General features: G+C 47.4%; 1 protein-coding gene across 1 annotated transcript; it reads left to right on the top strand.

The window, feature by feature from the left end:
- Positions 1-1380: 1380 nt before the first annotated feature.
- RSPO1 (R-spondin 1) lies at positions 1381-23906 on the top strand. The gene is made up of 6 exons (XM_053399165.1): positions 1381-1599; positions 14804-15225; positions 19180-19371; positions 20895-21044; positions 21338-21529; positions 23210-23906. The coding sequence occupies exons 2-6, from the start codon at positions 15120-15122 to the stop codon at positions 23350-23352; spliced, it is 783 nt and encodes a 260-aa protein (XP_053255140.1). The 5' UTR covers positions 1381-1599; positions 14804-15119; the 3' UTR covers positions 23353-23906.
- The last annotated feature ends 240 nt before the right edge of the window (positions 23907-24146 follow it).

Here is a 24146-nt window from a genome sequence, read left to right as displayed (position 1 = left end):
GGTGAGGGCAGGGCTATGGATCATCGTAGCACAGATGACCCCCCTCCCCCAAGTGGAGCATGTTGTGAAGACACAGAGGTGTCCTGGCTCCTCCTGCAGCATTCAGACTCTCAGCCCAACAGTTGCCAAAGGCTTTATTCCAGAATTCACTGCAATGCCCCCAAATCAGACTCCAGGTGCCTCCAAGAAACCCACAAGCAGCCACATCTAGCAACCACAATGGCACCTGAGCTGACCCAAACAATTGAAGAGCCTTGTGGCACCTCAAAGGCTATTGTGGTGGCATAAGCTTCCATGGGCTCAAGCCCATTTTGCCAGATGCATCCAATGCCCACATTCAAACACAGTTTTTCTTTCCTACTGGCCCTAAATATGACCTGAAAGGTTGTAATGGGTCGAGGTTTTCTTAAATTTCATTTCGGTTTCTTCACCATTCATCCATCGGGCTGAAGTTTTAGTGCAATGTACTTAGTGCAATGTAGTGAATCAATATCATTTATGTACTCAGGGAAAAGGAGTCACAGAGGTGTTTTTCCCCAATATGGGGTTCTCTGGTGCGTGGAGTGAAACTGGTCTGATAGCTTTTTATTCCATGAAGATGAACCTCACAGCAGTGAATGCACAATAATGCATTATACAGGCACAAATGGACACAAGAGAAGTTTAGCTGAATCAGACTTTGGACTGAGCCTCAGTTGGCTTCACTAGGCTACACTCCCAGGCTTTGCGTCCAGCTCCCAGGCCAGCCTCCTGTTAGAAAAAAGTTGTCTTCCTTCCAAGTGGCTAACAAGCTGCTTTGAATATGTGACATGTTTATTAACAGATGCAGAAGTGACCATAGATGACTCCTTAGGCTGGTTACTACTGGAATGTCACCCTCACCCTCATCCTCCATGACTTTTAAATGAAGCCAGACACAGAAGGGCCTCTTTGTCCCATCTTCCACCCACCGTGGCAATTTGCTGAGCTCCTGCTGGCTCTAGACAGAACTTTGCACGCTCCAGTCCAGGTTTTGCAACAGTCGCAATATTTTGGCAGGATATTGTCTTAGGAGGTGGTACGAGTGGGGTGGGATTCCCTCCTGCCGCAGTTTGCACACTCCATGCCTTTGCAAAGCTGGATGCGTTACGTTTGTAGGCAGGAGGAGAAGAGCAGTTATACAGGGGAAGCCGTCTGGGCGAAGAGGGGCTGGAGTCTGCCGCATCAAAAACAGGAACTTATTAATGTGCAAATTGCTTAGATATGATCACATTCTTCTTTTGCTCAGCATATCCAGAGAGCCGTGTGGGATACAAACGAGCCCAGGCAATCTTCGCAAGCAGGAATTCGGCTCGGTGGAGGAGACGGAATCGCTTCCCTCTGTGAAATTTGGAAAACTATTTGGTGCCTGGCTTTGGAAGAAGAAAGGATTTGGGGTTGTTGTTGTTGTTTTAAAAAAATCCAAACTGAAGGTACAAAAACTGGCAGAGGGAAAAACTTGTGCGGGGAAACTTTTTTCCCTGGTGGAATGGATGATTGCGATGAGTGCTGAAATTGGAGTCTAACCAGAGTAGCGGAGAGAGTTTCTTCAGGCAGCAGCAAGCAACTGACAGCTCAGAGGTAAGGATTTTGCAACACACGCTTGTTTGGAAGGGGCTGTTGCAAGGGCTGATTTGCTGGGCATGTCAGGTTGCTTGAGAACAGCACACCTAATGTAATGTGGTGGATCACACTTTTTGGCATTGCCAGAGAACAGAACCTGGAGGGCTTCCACTCTCAAACCAGGGACAGGGTTTTCCTGGCCTGATTCTGGATCAGTGTTAGGAAATGGTTTGGCAATATGGATCATGTTCCTAGGTGACGGATCAAGGGAACCATCTCAGGACAACTGGGTATACGTCCCCACTCACCATGTCCCCCTCCACCTCTTTCCCCCTTTTCTTCCTAATGTAACACTAATATCTCAACAAATGAAACTGATATGTAGAAAATTTGACTTGAAAAAAGAGACATCACACATAGTTTTGTAAACCAAGAAATCTTTAATAAAAATATATAATAATAATAATAATAATAATAATAATAATAATAATAATAGAATAGGGGCTAGGGCTCCCTGCTGTATTTGGTTTCTTTGCTATAGTCCTTCCTGACCAGTCCTTTCCTAAGGAGGCATTCAGCCTGGCAATCTTCTACATAATGCCCCATGATGCCTGGTTCCAGGAGGACAACCAGATGGGCAACTGTGGTGGCGATTACACATTGCATTGCATCTGATTAAATCCTCTTTGTTGGTCCCCAAAGCCTGGGCTGACACTCTGCAAAGGTGTTTTAAATTTATCCAAATTGAAGAGCAGAAACTGGAGTCCTAAACATGCTTACATGGGAGTAAACCTTATTGAGCGGGAATTGACTCTGAGCTAACATGCTATATGGTTGTGCTGAAAGGGTTGTCATCAAAGTATGGAGATCAACAGCAGGTTTTTTTAGAGCTTAAGATGGTCTGTTAGAGCCATTGTTTCCTGTGGTGTACACCCACACCCACACACCATTCGCTCCGCTGCAGTGTCTGATTAAGCTGGCCACACTGGATGATCAGCAATTCTAGCAAGGTAGGCATATTCCAAATGAGCAACAATAGTCCTGCTGTCATCTACCACCTTCAACCATCTTAGTTTGGAGGACCATTGTTTTTGAGAGATTTGCATGTGATGTACAAGTGTTTCTTTTGTCCCTGGGATATACATCCTTTTTTTTAAAATGCATTTATATCCTACCTTTTCCTGCAAGGAGCTCAAGGTGGCCTGTATGATTCTGTCAGTGTTTGAAAAAAGCAAAGGTCCTGACTTCCTTTGTCTCCTCAGCCTGGTCCTCAGACCCTTGTTGGCATAAGAATCCAAGAGAAGAGTATACTTGCATTGACCACTCTATATATACAGGTACAATTAGGTAAAAGTTTGCATGAGTCATTGTAGGCCACTGATTCAAGCTAAGTTCTTTTAGCATTAAAGAAACAGCGGCCAATTTTTAGCCACGACAGATTCTACCCCTCCTCATTTAATCCCCACAACAACCCTGTGAGGTAGACTAGGCTGAGAGAGGCAGTGACTGGCCCAAAGTCACCCTGTGAGCTTCACGGCCAAGAGGTGATTTCAACCCTGCTCTCACCCAGGTCCTGGTCAGACACACCATTATGCCACACTGGCTCTCTGGTTGAAAAGATTTTAAGATAAGCACATCATTGGCCACAAAGCCTCTCAGATTCTCAAAATAACAATCCTCTGACATGGATCCTTTGGGCAGCAGTTTCCTGTGTGGCTCAAAGATTTGCTGCTCTTCTGGGCTGTGCAGGAGGCACTCGTTTGGAACCAGAGCTGGAGGAAGAAGGCACCTGGCTTCAAGGACCAGCACAGCCTATCCCCTGAGGGAGATCCAGCAGATCCCTCCTGTTGGGTGAGGATGATGAGTGAGGACAGAATCCAACCCTGCAGCAAGTTCCTCCATGCCTGAAAGAACCGCACCTTGGAATCTGGGGGTGTCTGGCAAAGTCCCAGCAGGAAGCATGATCCCCCAGGGATTCTCCATCTGCCTGGAATGAGGCAGGGCTGGTACTGCACTTGGGGTTCAGGGCGGGGTCCATAAGAAACAGGGAATGCTGAATGCCAAAAAAGAAGAAAAACAAACAGAGAAAAAGGACTGGAGGCTGGTGATGACCGTCTTCTTGCAGGAAAGAAATGCACCCAGGAGTTTTTGTTTTGTTCTGAAAGCAATGCCTCCCTGAGAAATAACGGGAAGCTGTAAAATCTGGGCACAATTATGTTATGTTAAAGGAGGCGAGTTTGTCAACAGCCCATTTCCTTCTTTTGCTGACCCTTTGGCAGCACCCTTCCTCAGGACTCTTCGCCCAAACAAGATCAAGCACAAGTGAGCCTCAGAAGTGGGATGAACTGAAAACCCTCAGCCAGTGAGAACATCACCCCAACCCCAAAAGAGTTAACCTTTTGAAGTCCACACCAGCTGATCTCACCATGATGGTTACACTCTGCCTCGACAGTCCAGGCAGCAATGCTTCTGAATACCAGTTTTTGGAACCTGCAGGAGAGGAGAGGGCTCTTGCTCTCGGGTCCTGCTTCCAGGCTTCTCATAGGCGTCTTGTTGGCCACTGTGAGAACCAAATGTTTCACTAGACAGGCCATTGGCCTGACCCAGCAGGCTCTTCTTATGTTCTTAATGCCAAGAGGCATTGTGTGAGTCGCTGGCGATGAGCTTTAGAAAAGCTTCAAGGTGTCATTGTTTACTGCCATTGGCATGAATATCATGGCTCCATTTCCTTTGGCTACTGTATAAAGCCTGATGGCTTTGCTAGTGTACTTGTTCCCATGCTGGGCTTCCATGCAATGCATACTGTAGGCCAATGGACTGGTGAGGAAGCAGGGAAAGCAAGAATAAGAACACCAGAAGGGCTTCCTGGATCAGGCCAATGGGCTATCCAGTCCAGCATCCTGTTTTCACAGTGGCCATCCAGGGAACAAGACCACTCTCCCCTCCTGTGGTTTCCAGCAACTAGTATTCAGAAGCATTCTGAATTCAGAAGTATTCAGGCTAGTAGTCACTGTTAGCTTTAACCTCCTCCACCAGTTTTTGCGAAATCTCTTTTAAAGCCAGTTAGGTTGGTGGCCCCCACTGCCTGCTGCGGGAGCGAGTTACGTAGTTTAAGTATGCCCTGAGTGAAGGAGGACTTCCTCCTGAATCTTCCAACATTGCTTCGTTGGATGTTCATGAGTTCTAGTGTTATGAGAGAGGGAGAAAGGCTTTCTCCATGCCATGCATAATTTTACAAACTAAAACAGAACCTCTAGTTTGATGGGACCTTTTGCAAGGGATGCACAGGCAAGAGAAGGCAATTGAGGCTTCTGAGGTTGCGAAAATGAGGCTTTATGAAGGCAGCAGGGGGAGGGAGAGGAGGGGGTTGCAGGTTAGCAGAGCCCACCTGAGTACTGAGCAGGAGCCAGGGTTGGGCAGAAGGACACAGATCTTGAGAAGGCTCCTGCAGACCAGTGGTCTTCTTCCATGGCTTCCTTGCCCGTCAGTTTATATTTCAGGATTAGAGAAACTCCTATCAAAACCAAATGTTGACCTTCTGGTTAGGAAACACAACAGAGCCCAGCCTGTTTTTATGGCTTGGAGGATTAAGCAAAACAAAGTGCATTTTCAGCATCATGTGGGGATAGAGCAGCGACTGCCCCCCTCTCTCCCCCTGCCAGCCACACGGATTTTTCTCTGCTTTCGGTGACCTTGTGCACCACGGGAGGCGAGAGATGGCAGTTCTGTCCTGTGCGGCTCTCTCCCTGCTCAGCGTGCCAAGCAGGATGTTGACCCCCAGAGCAGGCAGGAAATGATGATGGGCCAGAGGGGTGGGAATGGGTCAGTCAGAGGGTCACTGCCAGGGAATGCCTCCATGAAGGTGGGAGAGGGCAAACGGATCTGTGTTTCCTTCTTAGATCTTAGAATTGTAGAGTTGGAAGGGAGTATGAGGGACATCTAGTCCAACTCCCCGTAATGTAGGATTTTTTTGCCCAACATGGGGCTCAAACCCCTAAGCCTGAGATTAAGAGTGTTGTACTCTACTGAATGAGCTAACCATCCATATCTTGCAAACTTCTGGGGTGGCAGCAGGGGTGGGCGGGCCAGAGAACCAGCCATTGCTCGAGTCAGCCTTCCAGCCACACCTTTTGCCTTGGATTTTTTCTTCCCCCAATCCTGGTATGCTGGCAATGGTAAAGCACTCTGCACATGCTCAGGTGAATCTTCTGCTTTGTTATTGCTTCACATGTAGCAGGATGGAAAGGGGCTCCATGGCCACAGTCAAGCGTCCTGGGTAGTAGTTATCACAGGCTATGTGAGGTTGCTACAGGGCTTACAAGGGCCAGCTATATTGGCATGCCCTGCCCCCCTCCCACCGCAATTGTTGCGGAGTGAGAGATGCCTAAGTGTCAGGATTGCCACCAGCCACCCAACCTGCTTCCGTCTTCCCTCCACTCCTATGCACGCTGGCACCAGGAGTGGGAACTGCACTTCAGTAGATGCTGGTAGTGCTGGCAAAGGAGTCCTGCTGGTCTCAAGACCCCTTGCAAGCCAGCCAGCCAGCCAGCCAGCCAGCCAGCCAGCCTTTGACTGGTCTGTGTGAACCATACCAACGAAGAGACTCTCTGAGTCGTCCCTCTTAGGGGGAAGAGCACAGCAAAGTGGAGATCACAGGATGTAAACAGGGGATGAATCACCCTGCAAAGCTGGCGTAATCCTTGTTTGGCTTGCAGGAATTTATTAAAATCTCTATTTATGAAGGAGATTTATTTATTGATACTGAAGACATGGTTGTTTTGGCTGGAGGAGGTTCACGCGTCTGCACCAAATCAACTTTCTAGGCAATGAGGCCTGCAGGAGTTAAGCACCTCAGTTGTGGAGCCAAATGGAAACTTAACGGGTTGGGAGGATTCACCGGCCCACAATTGTAACTGCTAAGGAATCTGAGAGGAAAGGCCCCCATCACTTTTGATGTACAATGTGACATTATGCATTGCAGCAGCCCCCGGGTTGCTTTGGAATGGGCTTTGGGGCCAGGGCTCCTAAAACCACTTGTCACTTACGTAAACTATGAGGTGTCAACCCATCGCAAGAGTGACCCCAGGGAGCATCTTTTATGGATGGGAACAGCGGAAACTCAAGAGGTTTGGAAGCCCAGCCTGACAGGTAGAAGTCAGTATCTGGGCTTGTATGGGGGCAATGGAGCCTCCCTCCCCAACTTTCTCTTAAACTATGGAACTCATTCCCACAGGAGGCAGTGATGGCCACTGACTTGGATGGCTTTGAAAGAGGATTAAACAAATTCATTGAAGTGAGGACTATTGATGGCTACTACCCATGATGACTGTGCTCTGTCTCCAAAGTTGGAGAAAGGAATGTTTCTGAATACCAGTTGTTAGAAAACACAGGAGGGAGAGAGTACTCTCGTGCTCAGATCCTGCTTGCTGGTTTCTGACAGGCATCTGGTTGGCCTCTGTAGGAACAGGATGCTGGACTAGATGTCCATCCCCACCTTTGTCTGATCCAGCAGGATCTTATGTTCTTATGCGTTCTCTGGCCCTCCCTTGCACTCTTAGTTACAGGCAATGGGAGCCTCTCCTTCCTTTTTCCTCTACTGCTGTTTTCTCTCATCTGCAGGCCCATTGAGTCAGGCCAGCTGTTATTGGGGGAACTTGTTGCTAGTTCCCAGGACTATAGTAGGTTAAGCTCTCTGTGCTGCTATTGTGCCATGTGTGTCCATCTGGGCTTGTCAGGTGGGCTTTGGATTCTCTATCACAAAGTGGAAAGTGGTGCAACTTTCTCCAGGTTCAAAGGCAGTATGAACATAAGAAGAGTCCTGATTAATCAGAACAAAGGTGCATCTAGACCATCTATTTTCTTATACCAGAACAGATCATTAGTCTGTGAGCACTTAGAAAAAGATGCTGTGATTACTAAAATTCAGCATAGGTTTATCAAAAACAAGTCATGCCAGATGAACCTCATTTCTTTTTTTGATAGAGTTACAAGTTTTGTGGATCAGGGGAATGCTGTAGACATAGTGTATCTTGATTTCGGTAAGGCTTTTGACAAAATCCCCCATGATATTCTTGTGGAGAAGCTGGTAAAATATTGGCTGGATAATGTAACCTTTAGGTGGATTTGTATCTGGTTGACTGACTGAACCCCAAAAGGGCTCATTAATGGTTCTTCATCATTTTGTAAAAAAGTGACAAATGGGGTCCTGCAGCATTGTGTCCTGGGCCCGTTGTTGTTCAATGCCTTTATAAGCCTCTTGGATGAAGGAATTGATGGGATGCTCATCAAACTGGCAGATGACACCAAACTGGGAGGGGTAGCTGCTAATGATGCAGGAGACAGAATTGGGGTTCAAGATGACCTTAACAGATTGGAAAACTGGGCCAAAGCTTACAAAATGAATTTCAATAGAGGTAAATGTAAGGTTCTGCACTTAGGAATAAAAAGTTTCACAAACATAAGATGGAGGAAACCTGGCCTGTCAGTAGAACATATGAAAAGGATCTATAGCTCTTAGTAGACCACAAGTTTAACATGAATCAACTGTGTGATACAGTTGAAAGAGGCTAATGCTATTCTAGGCTCAATCAACAGAAGTATAGTCTTGAGATCAAGACAGGAGTACCTGGAGGCTTTTCTCCTGCTGGGTGAGCTCTGCTCCTACCTCCAGTCCCCATTTGGACAGGCAGTTTTTGCACCCAACTTCTCATTGCAAAGCCCACTTTGGAGTTTTGCTTTTTTCAAGCACTTTAAACATTTTTCTGTTCAACGATCTGCATCCCCACCCCCATACCAAAACAGTTTTATACTTTTGGCTTCATGGAGATGGGAGAGTTGGCTTTTGATGTGACACGAGCACAATCTGGTGGAAAAACAACAACAGAACAGTAGCCTCTACCTTGAACTCGAACAAATCTGAAGATTCAGGACTGGAAGGACTTCTTCATGCAGTACAATGTTAAAATAGGGGGTTTGCTCCTACATGATGCAGTGATGGTGACCACCACCATCTAACAGGAAGTTAGACAAGTTCACAGAGGGTAAGGCTATCAGTAGCTACTAGTCATTGCAACAGGTGTATGGTTCTAAATCTAGAACTACAGTGGTACCTCGGGTTACATACGCTTCAGGTTACATATGCTTCAGGTTACAGACTCCGCTAACCCAGAAATAGTACCTCGGGTTAAGAACTTTGCTTCAGGATGAGAACAGAAATTGTGCTCCGGCGGCACGGCAGCAGCAGGAAGCCCCATTAGCTAAAGTGGTGCTTCAGGTTAAGAACAGTTTCAGGTTAAGAACGGACCTCTGGAATGAATTAAGTACTTAACCTGGGGTACCACTGTAAAAGTAAAAATGACAATTGCTGCTGTGGGGTGGTGGTGGAATGGCCACCTACCCTGCTTGGTGGCTTCCCAGAGGCACCCTCTTCCCTGTTGACAGGATCGTGAAGCAGGAAGGCCTTGCCATTGCTCCCTGATCTTGTTCTTCAGCTGCAGCCAAAGGAAACACCCACCTGCTGGCAGGGATGAGCCCGTTTCGTCTGCTCTTGGTTTTTGGCTGCTGCATTGCATCCTGATGGATGGCAGCACAACTCCCCCGAGGCAGAGGTAGGCGGTCCTGAACGTGTGCCAGGGAATCCCTCCAAACTTGCAGAATTAATGGGAAGCAAGATCTCTGACAGGTGAAGGAAAACCAGGGTGCTCAAGGCGCAAGATGGAAAAGAAAGGTGGCAGCTTGCTGGCATGCACTGCCATGTTACTCACCAGCAAAACCTGGCAGAGAATGGGGGGAGCAGAGGGGGGGTAGTTTTATAGACCGTGAAACAAATAAAGACCCATGTGATGGTGTGATATATCCTCTGCAAAGGGTGCTAAATTGAGGTCGGGGCTGACTCTAGAAGGGTGGCAACACTGGTGCCCCAAGACCAGGATATGTCCCACAACTCAGCTCAACAGCTGCACCATCCTCACTCTTCAAGTGGCAGCCAAAAAGGTTGGCTGCAGCATGAGCACATTCTCACTTTGCAGACCACACCCCTCTTCCTGGTGAAGGCAATGGGAGATCCCTGGGACACACACAGAACACTGAAGAGACATTGGTTTACTAGATACATAGATAGATAGATAGATAGATAGATAGATAGATAGATAGATAGATAGATGATAGATAGATAGATAGATAGATGATAGATAGATGATAGATAGATCATCTACCTATCTTCCTATACACATAAAAAGGTATAATGTCATCATGCTGGTGTGGCCACCAATAGGAGCCAGAGGTGGTGTAGCAGTTAGGGTGTTGGACTAGGACCTGGGAGGCCAGGGTTCAAATCACCATTGTGCCATGGAGCTCACTGGGTGATCTTGGGCCAGTCACTGTCTCTTAGCCTAACCTACCTCACAGGTTTGTTGTGAGGATAAAATAGGGAGAACTATGTTTGCACCTTGGGCTCTTTTGAGGAAAGGTGGGATATAAACACAAGAAATAAATGCAATAAATAATAAACTGCAGCATGAGAATGGTGAGCCCATTTAATGTGCCTGCAGCGAGGTTCAGTGGAGAGTGAAGAGGCCATTCACTCAACGATATAGTGAGCTTCTGGCTGACGCACCTGCCCTTGCTATGCTAAAGGAACCTGCAGTGAGGTTTAATGGAGGGGGGGCTTCACCCACATAGCTAGCTGCTCTGTGAAATGCCCCTCCCCTGGCTCACTTAAAAAGGAGTGACTGGGGTGAGCTGGGAGGGACAGGGTCTTTGGAGTGGGGAGGTGTAAAGGGAGAGGTGTTTGGTCCGATGTGGGGGAAAGGGGGTTGCCAAAGGAGTAGGTGAGGTTGGTGAATGGAGCAAGTAGGGTCAGAGCCCCTAGTATTTGCTATACAGAATCATAGAAATGTAGAGTTGGATGGGTCCCCCAAGGGTCATCATCCCCCTTCAACCCAAGAATCACAGACAGACAGAACCAACCTGATTAAAAACTTCAAAGGAAGAAGAGTCTACCACCTTCCAATGTGGTCTGTACCAAGATTGCATAGCTTACTATCAAAAAGTTCTTCTGATTATATATTACACACACACACACACACACACACACACACACACATCTAAGACCGCTTTCGTAAAAGTTTATTGTTTTAACTCTAAAAAGTTAAACTACCCCCCCCCCCAAATAATCCACTATGCAAATCCCAAAATTGCACTTTGCAGAAAACATAAAAAAGACTGGTCATAATTTGAGGCCTTAGTAATTGAAATAGTTTTCCCCTGATGCCGAAAGGATATTATTAAAGTTGCTTGGAAACATCCCTGTGGAGCCTAGCCCAGGAAGAGAAAAAGTCACATCCCTTATATTGCGCAGAGAAACAAACTGGAAGCCAGAAAAGATGTTTCAGCACTGGTAGAATCTGGCCAGCTGGCCAGCATCTGTTAATAACCTAGACCAGTTGCAGTTTCCAAACCTTTTATTCATAGGCTTCCCTACAAATACTGCATAATCTAATCTGGGTTTAGTAAAGTGTGGGTAACTGTAGTGATCCTGCTTTCTTCCATGGGTCAAATGAAATCAGTAAGAAGCACTTTAAGCCACAATTGTCACTTGAGCCTCCACAGATGGAGGCAGCAATGCTTCCGAAGACCAGCTGCTGGAAACCACAGGAGGGGACAGGGCTCTTGTCCTCAAATCCTGTTTGCAGGTTTCCTACAAGCGTATGGTTGGCCACTGTGAGAACAGAAGGCAGCACTAGATGGGCCATTGGCCTCATCCAGCAGCCTCTTCTCATGTTCTTATGGACAAAGACTGACCAGGCTTTGATAGGTGAGCCAGCAAGGTCAACAGGAAATTCTCCAAATTCAGAACACCACCAACCTCTGAAGGTTACTCAGTGAGTCCAAATCCCTTGAGGTAGTGATGAAGGCCCTGTTGACACCTCCACCCAACATGGACCACCAGCTCCCCACCCAAACCACACCGTCAGACTGTATGGGTCACCTGTTGCCACATGTGTCATTCTGTGAGAGCCCCCAGGTTGCCAAGGCAGCCATGAGATCCTGAATTGCCCCAACAAGAGGACCTCAGGCAATGCTGAAGTTCTAAAGAATGAAAGAAATGGAGACCCATGACACCAGGTCTAAAATCATCTCTAGGAAGGCGGGTGGGACATGGACAAAACTCCTAATTTGTGCTGTGATGTCAAATGCCCGGTGCAAATATTCAATATTGGTTTGTACTCTCTTTCAATTTTGTATTCTGTATGCTTTTATAATAGTCACTTTGAGATACTTTATCTAGTAAGTGATAGAATACTACTCCTGCTACTAATAAATGAGTTTTACCTAGAATCATAGAACTGTAGCGTTGAAAGGTATCCCAAGGGTCATCTAGTCCAACCCCCTGCGATGCAGGAATCACAGCTTTCCCTTTCGCAGCCTAAATTTCTGTTCTTGATCACATGGTCTGTACATTCTGAATGCTCTGCTCAAATGGTAGACAACACCCACACCATACACACAGAGCACACTTATGCCACACTTTGGCATTCCCAGTGTAGACAAAGTAGCATTTTCCATACACACAATTAACACTATTGCTTTGTAGGGTGAGGGACGGGCAAAATTTTCGATATCTGTTTCTCTCCGTTTCTACCCCCCCATCTTAAGTTCTCAAAATTTCCACATCATTTCATCATTTTGCAATTTCTTAAACAAAGATATCTTTGTGAAAATCCACATGCATTTTAGTGCAAATTTCTCCTAATACGACAGTTTTGATTGCAACTTTGCAAGTCATTTCCATAAGTATATGCATTTGTATGCACACTTTACACCAGCATATGCATTTTTGAACACCTTAGTTGGCTGGAGGATGGCATTGCAAAATTTGGAGAAGGGCAAATTTGGCTGTGTTTCGGTCTGGGAATTGTTTTGAAAAGTGCAAATCAGGAAGGTTAAATGCAAACTGAACCAGATTTCTCCTCCATCCCTAGCTGGGGTGTCCAGATTCAAGACAGCCAATGAAGGTGAATGCCAGAAGATTTCAGAACAGACAAAAGAAAGTACTTCTTCACATGGTGCACAGTTAAACTATGGAATTTGATCCCGCTCGATACAGTGATGGCTACACAGATTCCTGGAGGATAAGGCTGTTGATGCCTACCGGTATATTCTGTCTCCGCTCTTAGGGGAAGTATGTCTCTGACTTCCAGTTGCTGAGCAGCAGAAATAGGGATTCCCATAGGCTTCTGGTTGGCCACTGTCTGAACAAAATGCTGGACTAGATGGGCCCCCTTTGGCTGGATCCAGGAGGGCTCTTAGGACTTCATGCTGTGTTCCTGCGACAGAGACTCCCTGCACATTCAACAGTGGTTTGGGCTTTAACAGAGGATCCTTTCAGCAGAATGGATTTCTCAAAGGCTGTTTCTCATTCTCAACTACTTGGGAAACAGTTTTGGGTGCTCCTAGTCCCCCTCTCCCCCACCCTCACTAAAAATGAAACTATGCTTGGTCAGAGAAGCTTAAAAGGTGATGCCAAGTGCACCAGACAGACTTCCAAGTCAAGAGGCAGGCAGGATTTACACAAGCAGCTAATTGTTTATTTGAAATCTACGTGCACGTGCGCAGGCATACACACACGAACGACGCAGACAAGTTTAATGATACAGTGTCCCTCGTAAGTGCAAACACATGCTTGACACCAAGATAATCTGGCAGCCTTGGCAACGACCTGAAGAGTGATGGCAGAAGCGTGGAGAGAAGGTTCGGCTCCATCTGTTTGGCTCAAGGGCTTGAACTGCAGTTGCTCCATCTCTCAGCCAAGGCCAACAATGACCTGGCTCCTTAGGCCCACAATTAGCTATGCCACTACCAAACTCGACTCGGAGCATAAGAACGTAAGAACATCAGAAGAGCCTGCCGGGTCAGGGCAACAGCTCATCTAGTCCAGCATCCTTTTCTCACAGGGGCTGACCAGATGCCTGTGGGAAACCCCAAAGCAAGATTCAAGCACAAGAGCCCTTTCTCCTCCTGTGAAATACTTGCAGCTGGTATTCAGAAGCATTCCTGCCTCCGACCAGGGAGGCAGAGCACAGCTATATTGGCTAGTAGCCACTGATAGCCCTGTACTCCAGGAATTTAAAGCCCTGTGGAAGTGAGTTCCATGGTTTAATTCTGTGCTGCGTAAAGAAGGTATTTCCTTGGATGTGTCCTAAGTTTAAGGCATCCTTGGATGTGTCCTGAATCTTGCAACATTCAGCTTCATTGGATGCCTATTAGTTCTAGACAGGGAGAAAACCTTTTCTCTAATCACTTTCTCCATTTATTAACTTCTATTATGTCACCTCTTCCTTGCCTTTTCTCTAAACTAAAGTCCTAAATGCTGCAACCATTCCTTATAGGGGAGTCGCTCCATCCCATTGGTTCCCCTTTTCTGAACCTTTCCCAGCTGTGCAATATCCTTTTTGAGACGAGGCATCCATAACTGTACACAGTATTCCAAATACGGCCACACCCTAGAATTGTGTAACAGCATCATGATACTGGCAGTTTTATTTTCAATTCCATTCCTAGTGATCCCTAGCGTGGAATTTGCCCTTTCCGTGGCATGTGTGGTGCTGTTCAAGTCTGTGGTCTGTGTAATGCTGAGAAGAGTCTTTCAGCTCCTTTCTCCCCCTCTTCGCTGGAGTCCTGCCACAAGCAGGAGAGGTGCCCACAGATGTGTTCTGAATTACGGGCCTTTTCAGCTTTAGCAGAGTGGGAGTTTCCACAGAATGATAAAGGAAGTGGTCCAACCTGTATATAAATACTACATCCCCTTTGTTACTTGACCTCTGCTCCTTGTTTTGTCTGTTGCATGCAGCACCTGACTGTCACAGCCTTAAGATTTGGAAACTGTCACAGTCTTGACTGTTTTCAGAAAGGCAAAATGTCAGAAGATGCCTGCCGGGAGCCTTCTAGGGATCTAGAGCAGTTGAGAAGGAAGGCTGTGAATTGAAGGCTTGGAGAGCCAGTGGGGAGTAGTGGTTAGAGTGCCAGAGTGGGATACCAGGGTTCCAGTTCCCACTCAGCCATGAAGCTAAGTGTGACCTAACCTACTTCACAGGGTTGTTGTGGGGATTAAATGAGGAGGGGGAGGACCATGTTTGCCACCTTGAGCTCCTTGGATGAAAGGGAGGGATGTAAATGCAATAAACCAGCTAACTAACCATCTTCCTTTCTCCTTTCCTTCCAGTGTCTTGGTGTAAGCAGACGACTCAAGTCGCCCCAAGCTCATCCTCACTGTCTGTGCCCAATGGGACTGCCGCCTCTCGCCTCTCAGGCTCCTTATGGGGTTGGAAACAGAATCATGTTATCTGCAACCTAATGCTTTCGGGGTCAAGACCTTGGTTCGTGAAGATGGTCTTTTACTGGGCGTTGTGTACAGACTCGTGGTTCTGATCAAGTCCCGAACACGTTAGGAAAAAGCATCACACACCGCGACCCAGTTGTGGGCCTGGAGTCCTTCCAGTCACTCTGCCTTCGAGGGTCTGAGCTGCTGGGAAGTTACTATGCAGCTTGGACTGTGCACAGTGGTGGTTTTTCTGAGCTTGGCAGATCTTGCAGACAGCAGCAGCAGCAGCAGCAAAGCACTGAAGGGCAAGAGGCAAAGACGAAGTATGTATGAAAGCCCTTTGAAATGGCAAGTTGCAGACCTGCGTCATTGAGCTATTCTTCTTGCATTGCATTTTCAGGCAACATAGGGCTTGGGCATTACAGGAATTCTCTAGGAGGATGATCTGGCCTTGATTTGATGAAGATGGCTCTGCTCTGCCTCCACAGTTGGAGGCAGCAATGCTTTTAAATGCCAGTTGCTGGGAAACACAGGAGAGGAGAGGGCTCTTGTGCTTAAATCCTGCTTGCAGGTTTTCCATTGGTTGGCCACTGTGAGAAGAGGATGCTAAACTAAATGGGCCCTTGGCCTGATCCAGCAGGCTCTTCTTAGCTTCTTTATAAAAAATAGCAGCCCCTCCTCCACCTGCCAGACTCAAGCCAAGCTCCCCTCTCCTAGATCCTAGTATTGCCATATTTTTGGCATTCACCCCTTTTGGGGTGTGAGGGTGGCCTTAATATTGATGTGAGAAATGCCATGTTTCCTAGATTCAGGAAACAGCATGCTGTGTGGTTGAAAGGTGTCTTAGCTGGAGAGTGGTTCTTATGGAACAAATGAAACTGAGCTTATAGACATCTTCCTGTCCATTTGCGTAGAGTGTGGGGTGTCATGGAATCCTAGGATTGTAAAGTTGGAAAGGACCTCAAGGCTCATCTAGTCCAGCATCTGTAGCATCCTCATAAGCTTTCATGGCCTTTCATTCTGGACTCCATATTTCCACATTCTGGCTATCTGACATATCTGCTACCGAGAGTTGTTGGAAAACCCTTACTCTTCTCCCTGAGTGACAGCTCTCAGAGTTCCCAAGGAAGAGGGATTGACTGTTAAATCATTCTGTGAGAGGGACAGGGGTATCTCAACAACTCTCAGCACCCTTAATTACAGTTCCCAGGATTCCTTAGGGAAGCTCTGATTGTTTAAAGTAGCACCATAGTGTTTTAAATGTATGGTGTGAATGTGGTTTTAAAGAATGACTCACTTTTATGCTGCCAGAAGTGTCAATTCAATAACCATACTGCAATATACCTTCTGCCAGAATAGATATGGGAGATGTGTGTGTATATATATTTGCAGATCAAACTACATGCGACATTAACTGCATGGTTTGCCCTGAAGGGGGTGGGGGTTTTTTTTGTCAAGGGGCTAGCATGGAGAAGGGATGTACATCAGTCAGGACTGGCAGGCAGCAGTGGGTGGGGGTGGAGTGGGGGGCTTAACTTCTTGGGGTCTGCTGCATTCCAGATCCACACTGGGTCCCTATGTGTGCCATTTACAAAGAGTAGGGGAGCAAATGGGAGCCCACCTGCCCTGTCCCTGTAAACAGTAGAGAAGTCACTGTGCCAAAACAACAGCAGTCATCTCTGTGGACCCTGGAGGATGTGAGAGGGAAACAGAGGTGCAATTCCTGCATTGCAGGAGCTTGGACTAGATGACCCCCAGGGCCCTTTCCAACTCTACAATTGGAAGAGGACCTTAAGGTCCATGAATAACTATAGTTTAGAGGTCCCAGACCCTAAGGAAGTCAGACTATCCTCCACTAGGGCCAGGGCCTTTTCAGTGACGGCTCCGACCTGGTGGAATGCTCTGTCCCATGAGACTAGGGCCCTTCAGGATTTAACCTCCTTCCGTTGGGCCTGTAAGACAGAGCTATTCCGCCTGGCCTTTAATTTGAATTCAGCCTGATCTTTTATTTCCCTTCTCTTCCCTCCGCATCCCCTTTTAGAAAGATTACCCGCTCTGAGACCCCACAGCTAATTCTCCCCTGGCCTCCTCGCTGGCCCAAGTAGGACTAATTCAGCCAGCTAGCCCTGGTGACTATCTAATGCTTATTAGATGGATTTCCCCCAAATTGATTTCTGAACTTTGAATTTTATTGTTATTCATGCTTTTATACTGTATTTTATGCTGCTTCTACAATTAAGTGTTTCAAATTTGTTGTTAGCCGCCCTGAGCCCGGTTTTCTGAATCAGGAAGGGTGGGGTATAAATAAAAAATTATTATTATTACTATTACAATTTGAAGCTGGAGGTCATGAAACTGTGCCTGAGACACAAGTGTGATAAGTGGGACTTAAATTCAATCTTCTAATATATTAAGATGGGGAAAAACCTGATGGTGCATGGTGGTTGGAGTGGACTCACTTCGGAGAAGGAATCGGCTCCCAATTTCTCAAGACAGGCTCCACTTCTAACAGCTTCCCCCTGCAAATCCAGTTGGGGCTGAGTTGACAAATTGGTCCTGCTGCTTCTCCCCCAATCTCCCAGCCTGACGGGAGGCCTTTGCAGCCTCTGCCTATCTCCCCACCACTGAGAAGCCGGGCCTTTGACTCTCAGGAATGTCAGAGCACTTGCTTTGCAGGAAGAATAAATAATGTGTTTAAAATAAAGTCAAAAAAGATGTAGACTTGCTATAAACAAAAGCCAATGCTTGCATAATTAACCAGTATAAATATAAATAACCTGTGACGATTTGTTTAAAAACCTGGCTGAATTGTCCATGATAATTGATACCAGAAAGCAGCACAGACATAAAAGGGGATGTTTTTGTTGGCCTGAGCCAAGGAGGGCCCAGGAGGAGTGAGTCTCTGTCCTCTCCGGATCTGGACTTCTGCTTCCATCCAAGCGAGTTCAGAGAGGGAAGCCTCCCTGGAGGAGAGCAGAGCAGAGACAAGGCTGTGGGAGCCTCGACTTTTCCTTGTAGGTTCTGCTGGGGCAAACCTTTACTCTTCTCAAAACCTTGTGTGAATTTAAGTGAGGGAAGGAAGCGATTCCAAAGCATTCTTGGGAGCTGAGTCTGTTTAGCCTGGAGAAGGGAAGGCTGAGAGCTAATAGGATAGCCATCTTCAAAGATCCGGTGGGCTGTTACATGGAAGATGGAGCAAGCTTGCTTTCTGCTGCTCCAGTGGGAAAGACCTGAACCAATGGATTCAAATAACAAGAAGATTCTGCCTAAACATTAGGAAGAACTTTCTTATGGTAAGAGCGGTGGAATGGACCACCTCAGAGGTGGTGGACTCTCCTTCCTTGGAGGTTTTTAAGCAGAGGTTGGATGGTCATCTGTCAGGGATTTATTTATTTATTTTGTGATTCCTGCATTGCAGAGGGTTGGGCTAGCTGACCCGGGGTACCTTCCAGCTCTCCAATTCTATTATTCTATGATTCGGCAAAGCTTCTTCTGGGTCAGGCCATAGTCTGCCTGGCATGTGCAGTTTAAATCTTGAATGGTCCAGGCCCATAGCCATACATAGACAGATGTGTCATTTCCCTTGCCCCTCTAAGGCTGGCTTCTGCTCTGCCTGGGAGACTGGCCTCTGCACCCAACCACAAACTGCTTTAATGGGAAGGTACAAGAAGCTGGTCCTCCATCTCTAGCTGTTGTTGACAATGGTGGAAATAGCGACTTCAGAAGCCATTCCCAAGAAACTTAAGCAAACCAGTCCCAGGGCCCTGTAGTGACGCCCCATATCCCTGAGATGCCAGGGGATTCTGACAGCAAAAAATCATAGAATTGTAGACTTGGAAGAGATCCCAAGGGTCATCTAATGCAACCCCATGCAATGCAGAAATCACAGCTCAAGAATCCCTGACAGATGGCCACCCAACCTCTCTTTAAAGGCCTCCAAGGAAGGAGCGCTCACCTCCTTCTGAGGATGTCCGTTCCACTGTCAAACAGCTCTTACCCTCAGAAAGTTCTTCCTAAGGTTTAGGCAGAATCTATTATTGTTGTTTTAGTTGCTTTATTGCTTCAACTTGCCCATTGTGCATTCTGTGAACATCTCCAGCTTCTCAAGGGCCTAGCTAGCAGTGATGGGCAACCACATGCCAAAGGGTGTTTGGGAGATGCTTTGGGTCTCTGCTCCCAACTCCTGGGACCTCCTGCTTGCACTGAGCTATGACCCTTCATAGAAGCAGGCAGGTGATCTTGCTCTATGGTGCTCACTTCTCTCTCCCTCCTTCCAGTCAGTACTGAGATGACTCAAGGCTGTGCGAAGGGATGTGACCTGTGCTCTGAGTTCAACGGGTGCCTCAAATGCTCCCCCAAACTCTTCATCCTTCTGGAGAGGAACGACATTCGCCAAATTGGCATCTGCCTGCCCTCTTGCCCACCGGGCTACTTTGATGTGCGGAATCCAGACATGAACAAGTGCATGAGTGAGTCTTTGGGATGGGGGTTGGGGGGGATAGGGTGGGGGGAGGGAGCAGCCCAGCATTATTTTCTTGTGAAATTCAGCCATATTTGAATGTCATTTCCCACCACATAATGGCGTCTTGGTAATATTCTGTGTGATTTCTGATTTTTGAACAACTGATACGTAATCTGAGGTGTGAGCCAGCCATCTAAACTCCTATAAGGAAGGTTCTTAACTTAGGAAATGCAGTTTCACCTAAGGCAAATGTTTTTGGCACTCCATTGGAATGAAAAATATCATGGGTTTCCAAGAGCTCATTTCAGTGCATACATCAGCGGAATGGATGAATAAAGTCCTCTGCCCCCAAAGCCAGTGGTTGTCATGTTGGACTAGGACCTGGGAGACCAGGGTTTGAATCCCCATTCAGCCATGAAGCTCACTTAAACCAGTCATTGCCTCTTAGCCTAACCTACCTCACCAGGTTGAGAGGGAGAACTATGTAGGCCACCTTGAGCTCCATGGAGCAAAGGATGGGCTATAAATGCAATCAATCAATAAAGTGTAGATGGGATACCAGAGCACTCCTTGGTTCCTCAAGAACAGCTCTGTAAGCTATAAGCTTGGTTGCATTCCTGTGGAAGGGGACAGTGCGGCAGAAGGAAGCATGCCTCCTTTGATGCCAGGGCTGGATGACTGTGCACAGAAAGATCCCTTAGAAAGTATGGACAAAGAGGAGAAAGCATGCAGAGCATCACACCTGCAGGGAGGTGAAGTCAGGGCTGACCCAATACCTTTGGCTGCCTGACGTGGGGGAGCAAATGGGACCCCACTCACCAAGTCAAAAGGCACAGTGCCCAAGGCTGGTCAGGATACCTTGGCACCTGAGGCAGGTAACCCCACAAGCAGGACCACTCCCTGGAAGCAAAAATATACCAGCAACTCCACTTTGCTGCCCTTTCATGCTACTGTATGCCTGTAGGAAACCTGCAACCAGGATTCGAGCAGAGCAACTCTCCTCTCCTGTGGTTTCAAAAGCATTGCTGCCTCCGACAGTGCCACTCATAACCCTTTCCTCGATCATTTGCCTAATCCTCTTCTAAAGCCATCCAGCTGGAAGGTCATCACAGCGTCCTTTAGGAGCAAGTTACGTAGTTGAACTATGTGCTCTGTAGAGGACTTCCTTTTAGCCGTCCCGAATTTTAGACAGACAGGTGGGGACTGACCAGGGCCATGTTCAGTTCTCAAGGCAGAGAATGGACACTTCACTTTCCTCTTAGCAAGCCCCTGATCGATGAGGGCCCAACACACTGGCAGGGCACAAACTGTTTCCTGTGTGTTGTTTTCTTTTAGTGGCAGGTGCCAATTCCATCTTACTTCAGTGCCAGCTCTGTTGCCATCCCCGCCCCGCCCCCCGCGGACCACATGGGACCTCTTGGCCACCTAATTTGGGATCCACTCGCAGGGGGACTGTTGGGTGGGAGGGAGATTTCCATTTGAGGCGGTAATTCTAGCTGGTCATTTTTCTTTCTCTCCCACGGGGCACAGAATGCAAAATCGACAACTGTGAGGACTGTTTCAGCCGAAACTTTTGCACAAAGTGCAAGGAAGGCCTGTACTTGCACAAAGGAAGATGTTACGCCACCTGCCCTGAGGGTTATTCTGCTGCCAACGGCACCATGGAATGCAGCAGTCCTGGTGAGCATGACAGTCAAGAGGGGTGGTAGTGCTGGAGGAGGTCTCCTTGCCTGCCCTGCCCAGGGCAGCCAGTAGCTCAGGCCCAGGGGGCCCTGGAGGTGCCAGAGCAGGAGGGGACTTTGGTCAGAGGCCACCATGTTCCCCAGGATTATTCAGCCTTTGCTGTATTCACTGAAGCACCTTGATGTATATTTTGGTTTCCATGGAAACAGGGGCAACCCCCCCCCCCAAGGTCTATGACTCTGTGACAAACAGACCCCCCTCTCTCTCCCTACCCCCCTGCTTTTTTATAGCACAATGTGAAATGAGCGAGTGGGGTCCATGGGGCCCTTGCTCCAAGAAAAAGAAGCTCTGCGGCTTCCGGAGAGGCAACGAGGAGCGCTCTCGGAAGGTCCTTCAGGCGCCCTCCTTGGGGGACGTGTCTGTGTGCCCAGCCACCACCGAGCTCCGGAGATGCACAGTGGTGAAGAACCCGTGCCCAGAAGGTGAATGGATTATGAGTTCCAATTAGCCCCTTTGCTTGGTTTGCATAAGCACAGGGCAAAGAATGACAGAGACGGTTGCTTTATGTCCCGAAATGTAAGCGTTCTCTTCATCAGGCTAGCTGGTAAATCCAATGGAGGCTTTGCTGGACTTTCATTGCTGCATTTTGGACCGGCTGGATTTTCCAGGCCCTTTTCAGAGTCAGCAGTTCTCCAATTCCGATGCAGTTCAGGTTTGCATAAGCAACACATGGCTAGGGATGTATCTCGCAGGGGCAGGTGGTGCTAAAGCTGAAAACCGGCCAGCTAAGTCAAAGGGAGCAACTGCACTCTTGTTGCCTCATTTTTCAACATTGTTGTCTTGGGTGTGCAGGGAGGAAGAATGTGGGCTGTGACCCTTTAGCCCCGTTTTCAAAATGTATCAGGCTATCTGTTGATTTGTGGTGCTGTTTGCCTTGGATAAGACTACATTTCCTGTGAAAAGACAGGTTTGCATTGTGTGCAACTCCATCCCATGAGGCACCTCTTGCTTCACACCTAGAATAAAAATACTGTGACATGGACCAAGGCATATTATTATTGTTATTGTTATTAAAATTTATATACTGCCCTATACTCGTACATCTCAGGGTGGTTCACAAGATGAAATTACAATATAGAAACACAAAATGCATAATCAAAACAGAAACAGCCAATCAAGCCCCTCAAAACACAAAAAGTCAAAAACCATTTTAATTAAAATAAAATAAAAAGTAGTTTAAAAGAATGTAAACCGTACTCTCTGCTGGGCAGCAGCAGCAGTCCTTTTGTAGTCTGTCAGGCCAAGCCCTGGGCCTGGTGGAGAGAGAGAGAAGCAGGACCCTCAGACTATCAGCATGTTCAGCAGAACCTTCTCAGAGCCATCCTCCATTCCCTTCCTGTCCTCCAGGCTGACTTTCCCTCACCAACAACTTCTGAGCGTCAGCAACATCACTTCTTCAACTCACCCAAGGCCATTGCAGGAGCTTGTACTCCCTATGTCTATCTCAAAGGCTAGGAGAAAAGCCATCCCCTGCCTTTGTATCCAGGGGAAGGGCCATAGCTCAGTAGCAGAGCATCTGGTTTGGATGCAGAAGGTCCCAGGTTCATTCCCTGACAGCATCTCCAGGTGCAGAGGGCAGAGAATGCAGCCTGAAATTCTGGAGAAGCCAATGCCAGTCAGTGTAGACAATAGTGAGATGGGCAAGTGGTCTGACTTGGTATAAGGCAGCTTCCTGCGTTAATTGATCTGGGGGAATGAGCTTTTTTTGCCCCTTAGAGACAACATTATAGCCTGGAGAAGGAGGGCGATCTCTCTCTGTTGAGAAGGTCCAGGCGTAGGAAACCTGCTCTGTGCGCAGATGGCCCCAGGTCTAATCTGCAGCACTTCTACACAGGGCTGTGAAAAGCTTCTGCCTGAGATCCTGGAGAGTTGTTGCTGTGACTCAAGAGTAGATAAGATTGAACTAGGTGGACCCGTGGCCAGTCTCCATATAAGACAGCTTCCTATGCACAGGTAGCACGTGGTGTTGATTGTTTATGTACCATTTCAGAGTGTCTAATGTCCTCTTGCTGAACAGCAGATGCAGGTTAGGGGACAACCTCCTCTCAACTAGCAGGCAATCTGTTCCTCCGTCTCACTCTTGGCCTTTTGCTTGTTTGCAGGATGGAAAAAGAAAAAGGAAGAGCAAGGAAAGAGAGACAACGCGAATGAGGACAGAAGCCGGAAAGATGCCAAGGACGGCCGTGTCAGGAGAAGGAAAGGCCAGCCCAGGGGAACAGTTGTGCCTGTGACCTCTGCTCCGTAGCTGTCCCTCCACAGCTGTGCGATGACAAACCTCCATTGCTGCTATGTATATGAAAGCTTTATTGAACCAAAACACTGCACCACGATGACGTAAGACATGGCTGGACAGACGGAAGGATCCTTCTATGGGCAGAACGTACAAAAATGCAGACCCACCTATATCCGGCGTAGTGTATCAGAAACATGGAAATTCCTCGTGGTTCCTTAGCAAGGGGACTGTCTCAACAAGGTGCTCTTGACCAGAGTGCCCAGGACTTGATGTTGGGATGATGGGAGGGAAGAAGGCATGTGCTTTAAGGAGGGCCACTGAGCAAACATCTCCAGCTGGAGTCACTATGGACAGACGGCATGAGAGGAGACAGTTCCCAATGCCAAGGACAAGACTGGAATGAGTTTGCTCAAAATCTGGAAATGCACAAAGGCTGCTTTCAAGTCCTCTCCATTGTGTTTCAACCTGTATCACTGAGAATATGTGTTGCATATCTGTGATGAACGTCCAGGGGTGTTTGCCCTGATACTGCTTCAAAATTTCAGATTAAAAAACCCCAAAAATAGTCCCATTCTGATGTCTGCAGATCATCTTCAAAGTAGTTATCTCTGAAAAGAGTATTCTCATCCTTCAGGGTACATAAAAGGTCTGCTTAAACATTCTTTCTATTGTGCATTCATGATGTTTGGTGCTTATGATGCCACCATGGCATTTTTATGTGATTGTGCTTTCAATGCTGTTTGCACCCGCGAAACATCACCCAGACTGGAGGCCCCCAATCCTGAGGCCTCCTCTGTCACACTACT

Source organism: Podarcis raffonei, chromosome 8, assembly GCF_027172205.1.
Source record: "Podarcis raffonei isolate rPodRaf1 chromosome 8, rPodRaf1.pri, whole genome shotgun sequence".
Taxonomy (NCBI): domain Eukaryota; kingdom Metazoa; phylum Chordata; class Lepidosauria; order Squamata; family Lacertidae; genus Podarcis; species Podarcis raffonei.
This window is presented reverse-complemented; position numbering and strand designations above follow the sequence as displayed.

Coding starts and splice junctions, on each gene's coding strand:
- RSPO1 (XM_053399165.1), top strand. CDS start 15,120: ATGCAGCTTGGACTGTGCACAGTGGTGGTTTTTCTGAGCTTGGCAGAT. Junction 15,226..19,179: donor GGGCAAGAGGCAAAGACGAA/GTATGTATGAAA, acceptor CCCTCCTTCCAG/TCAGTACTGAGATGACTCAA. Junction 21,530..23,209: donor GAAGAACCCGTGCCCAGAAG/GTGAATGGATTA, acceptor GCTTGTTTGCAG/GATGGAAAAAGAAAAAGGAA.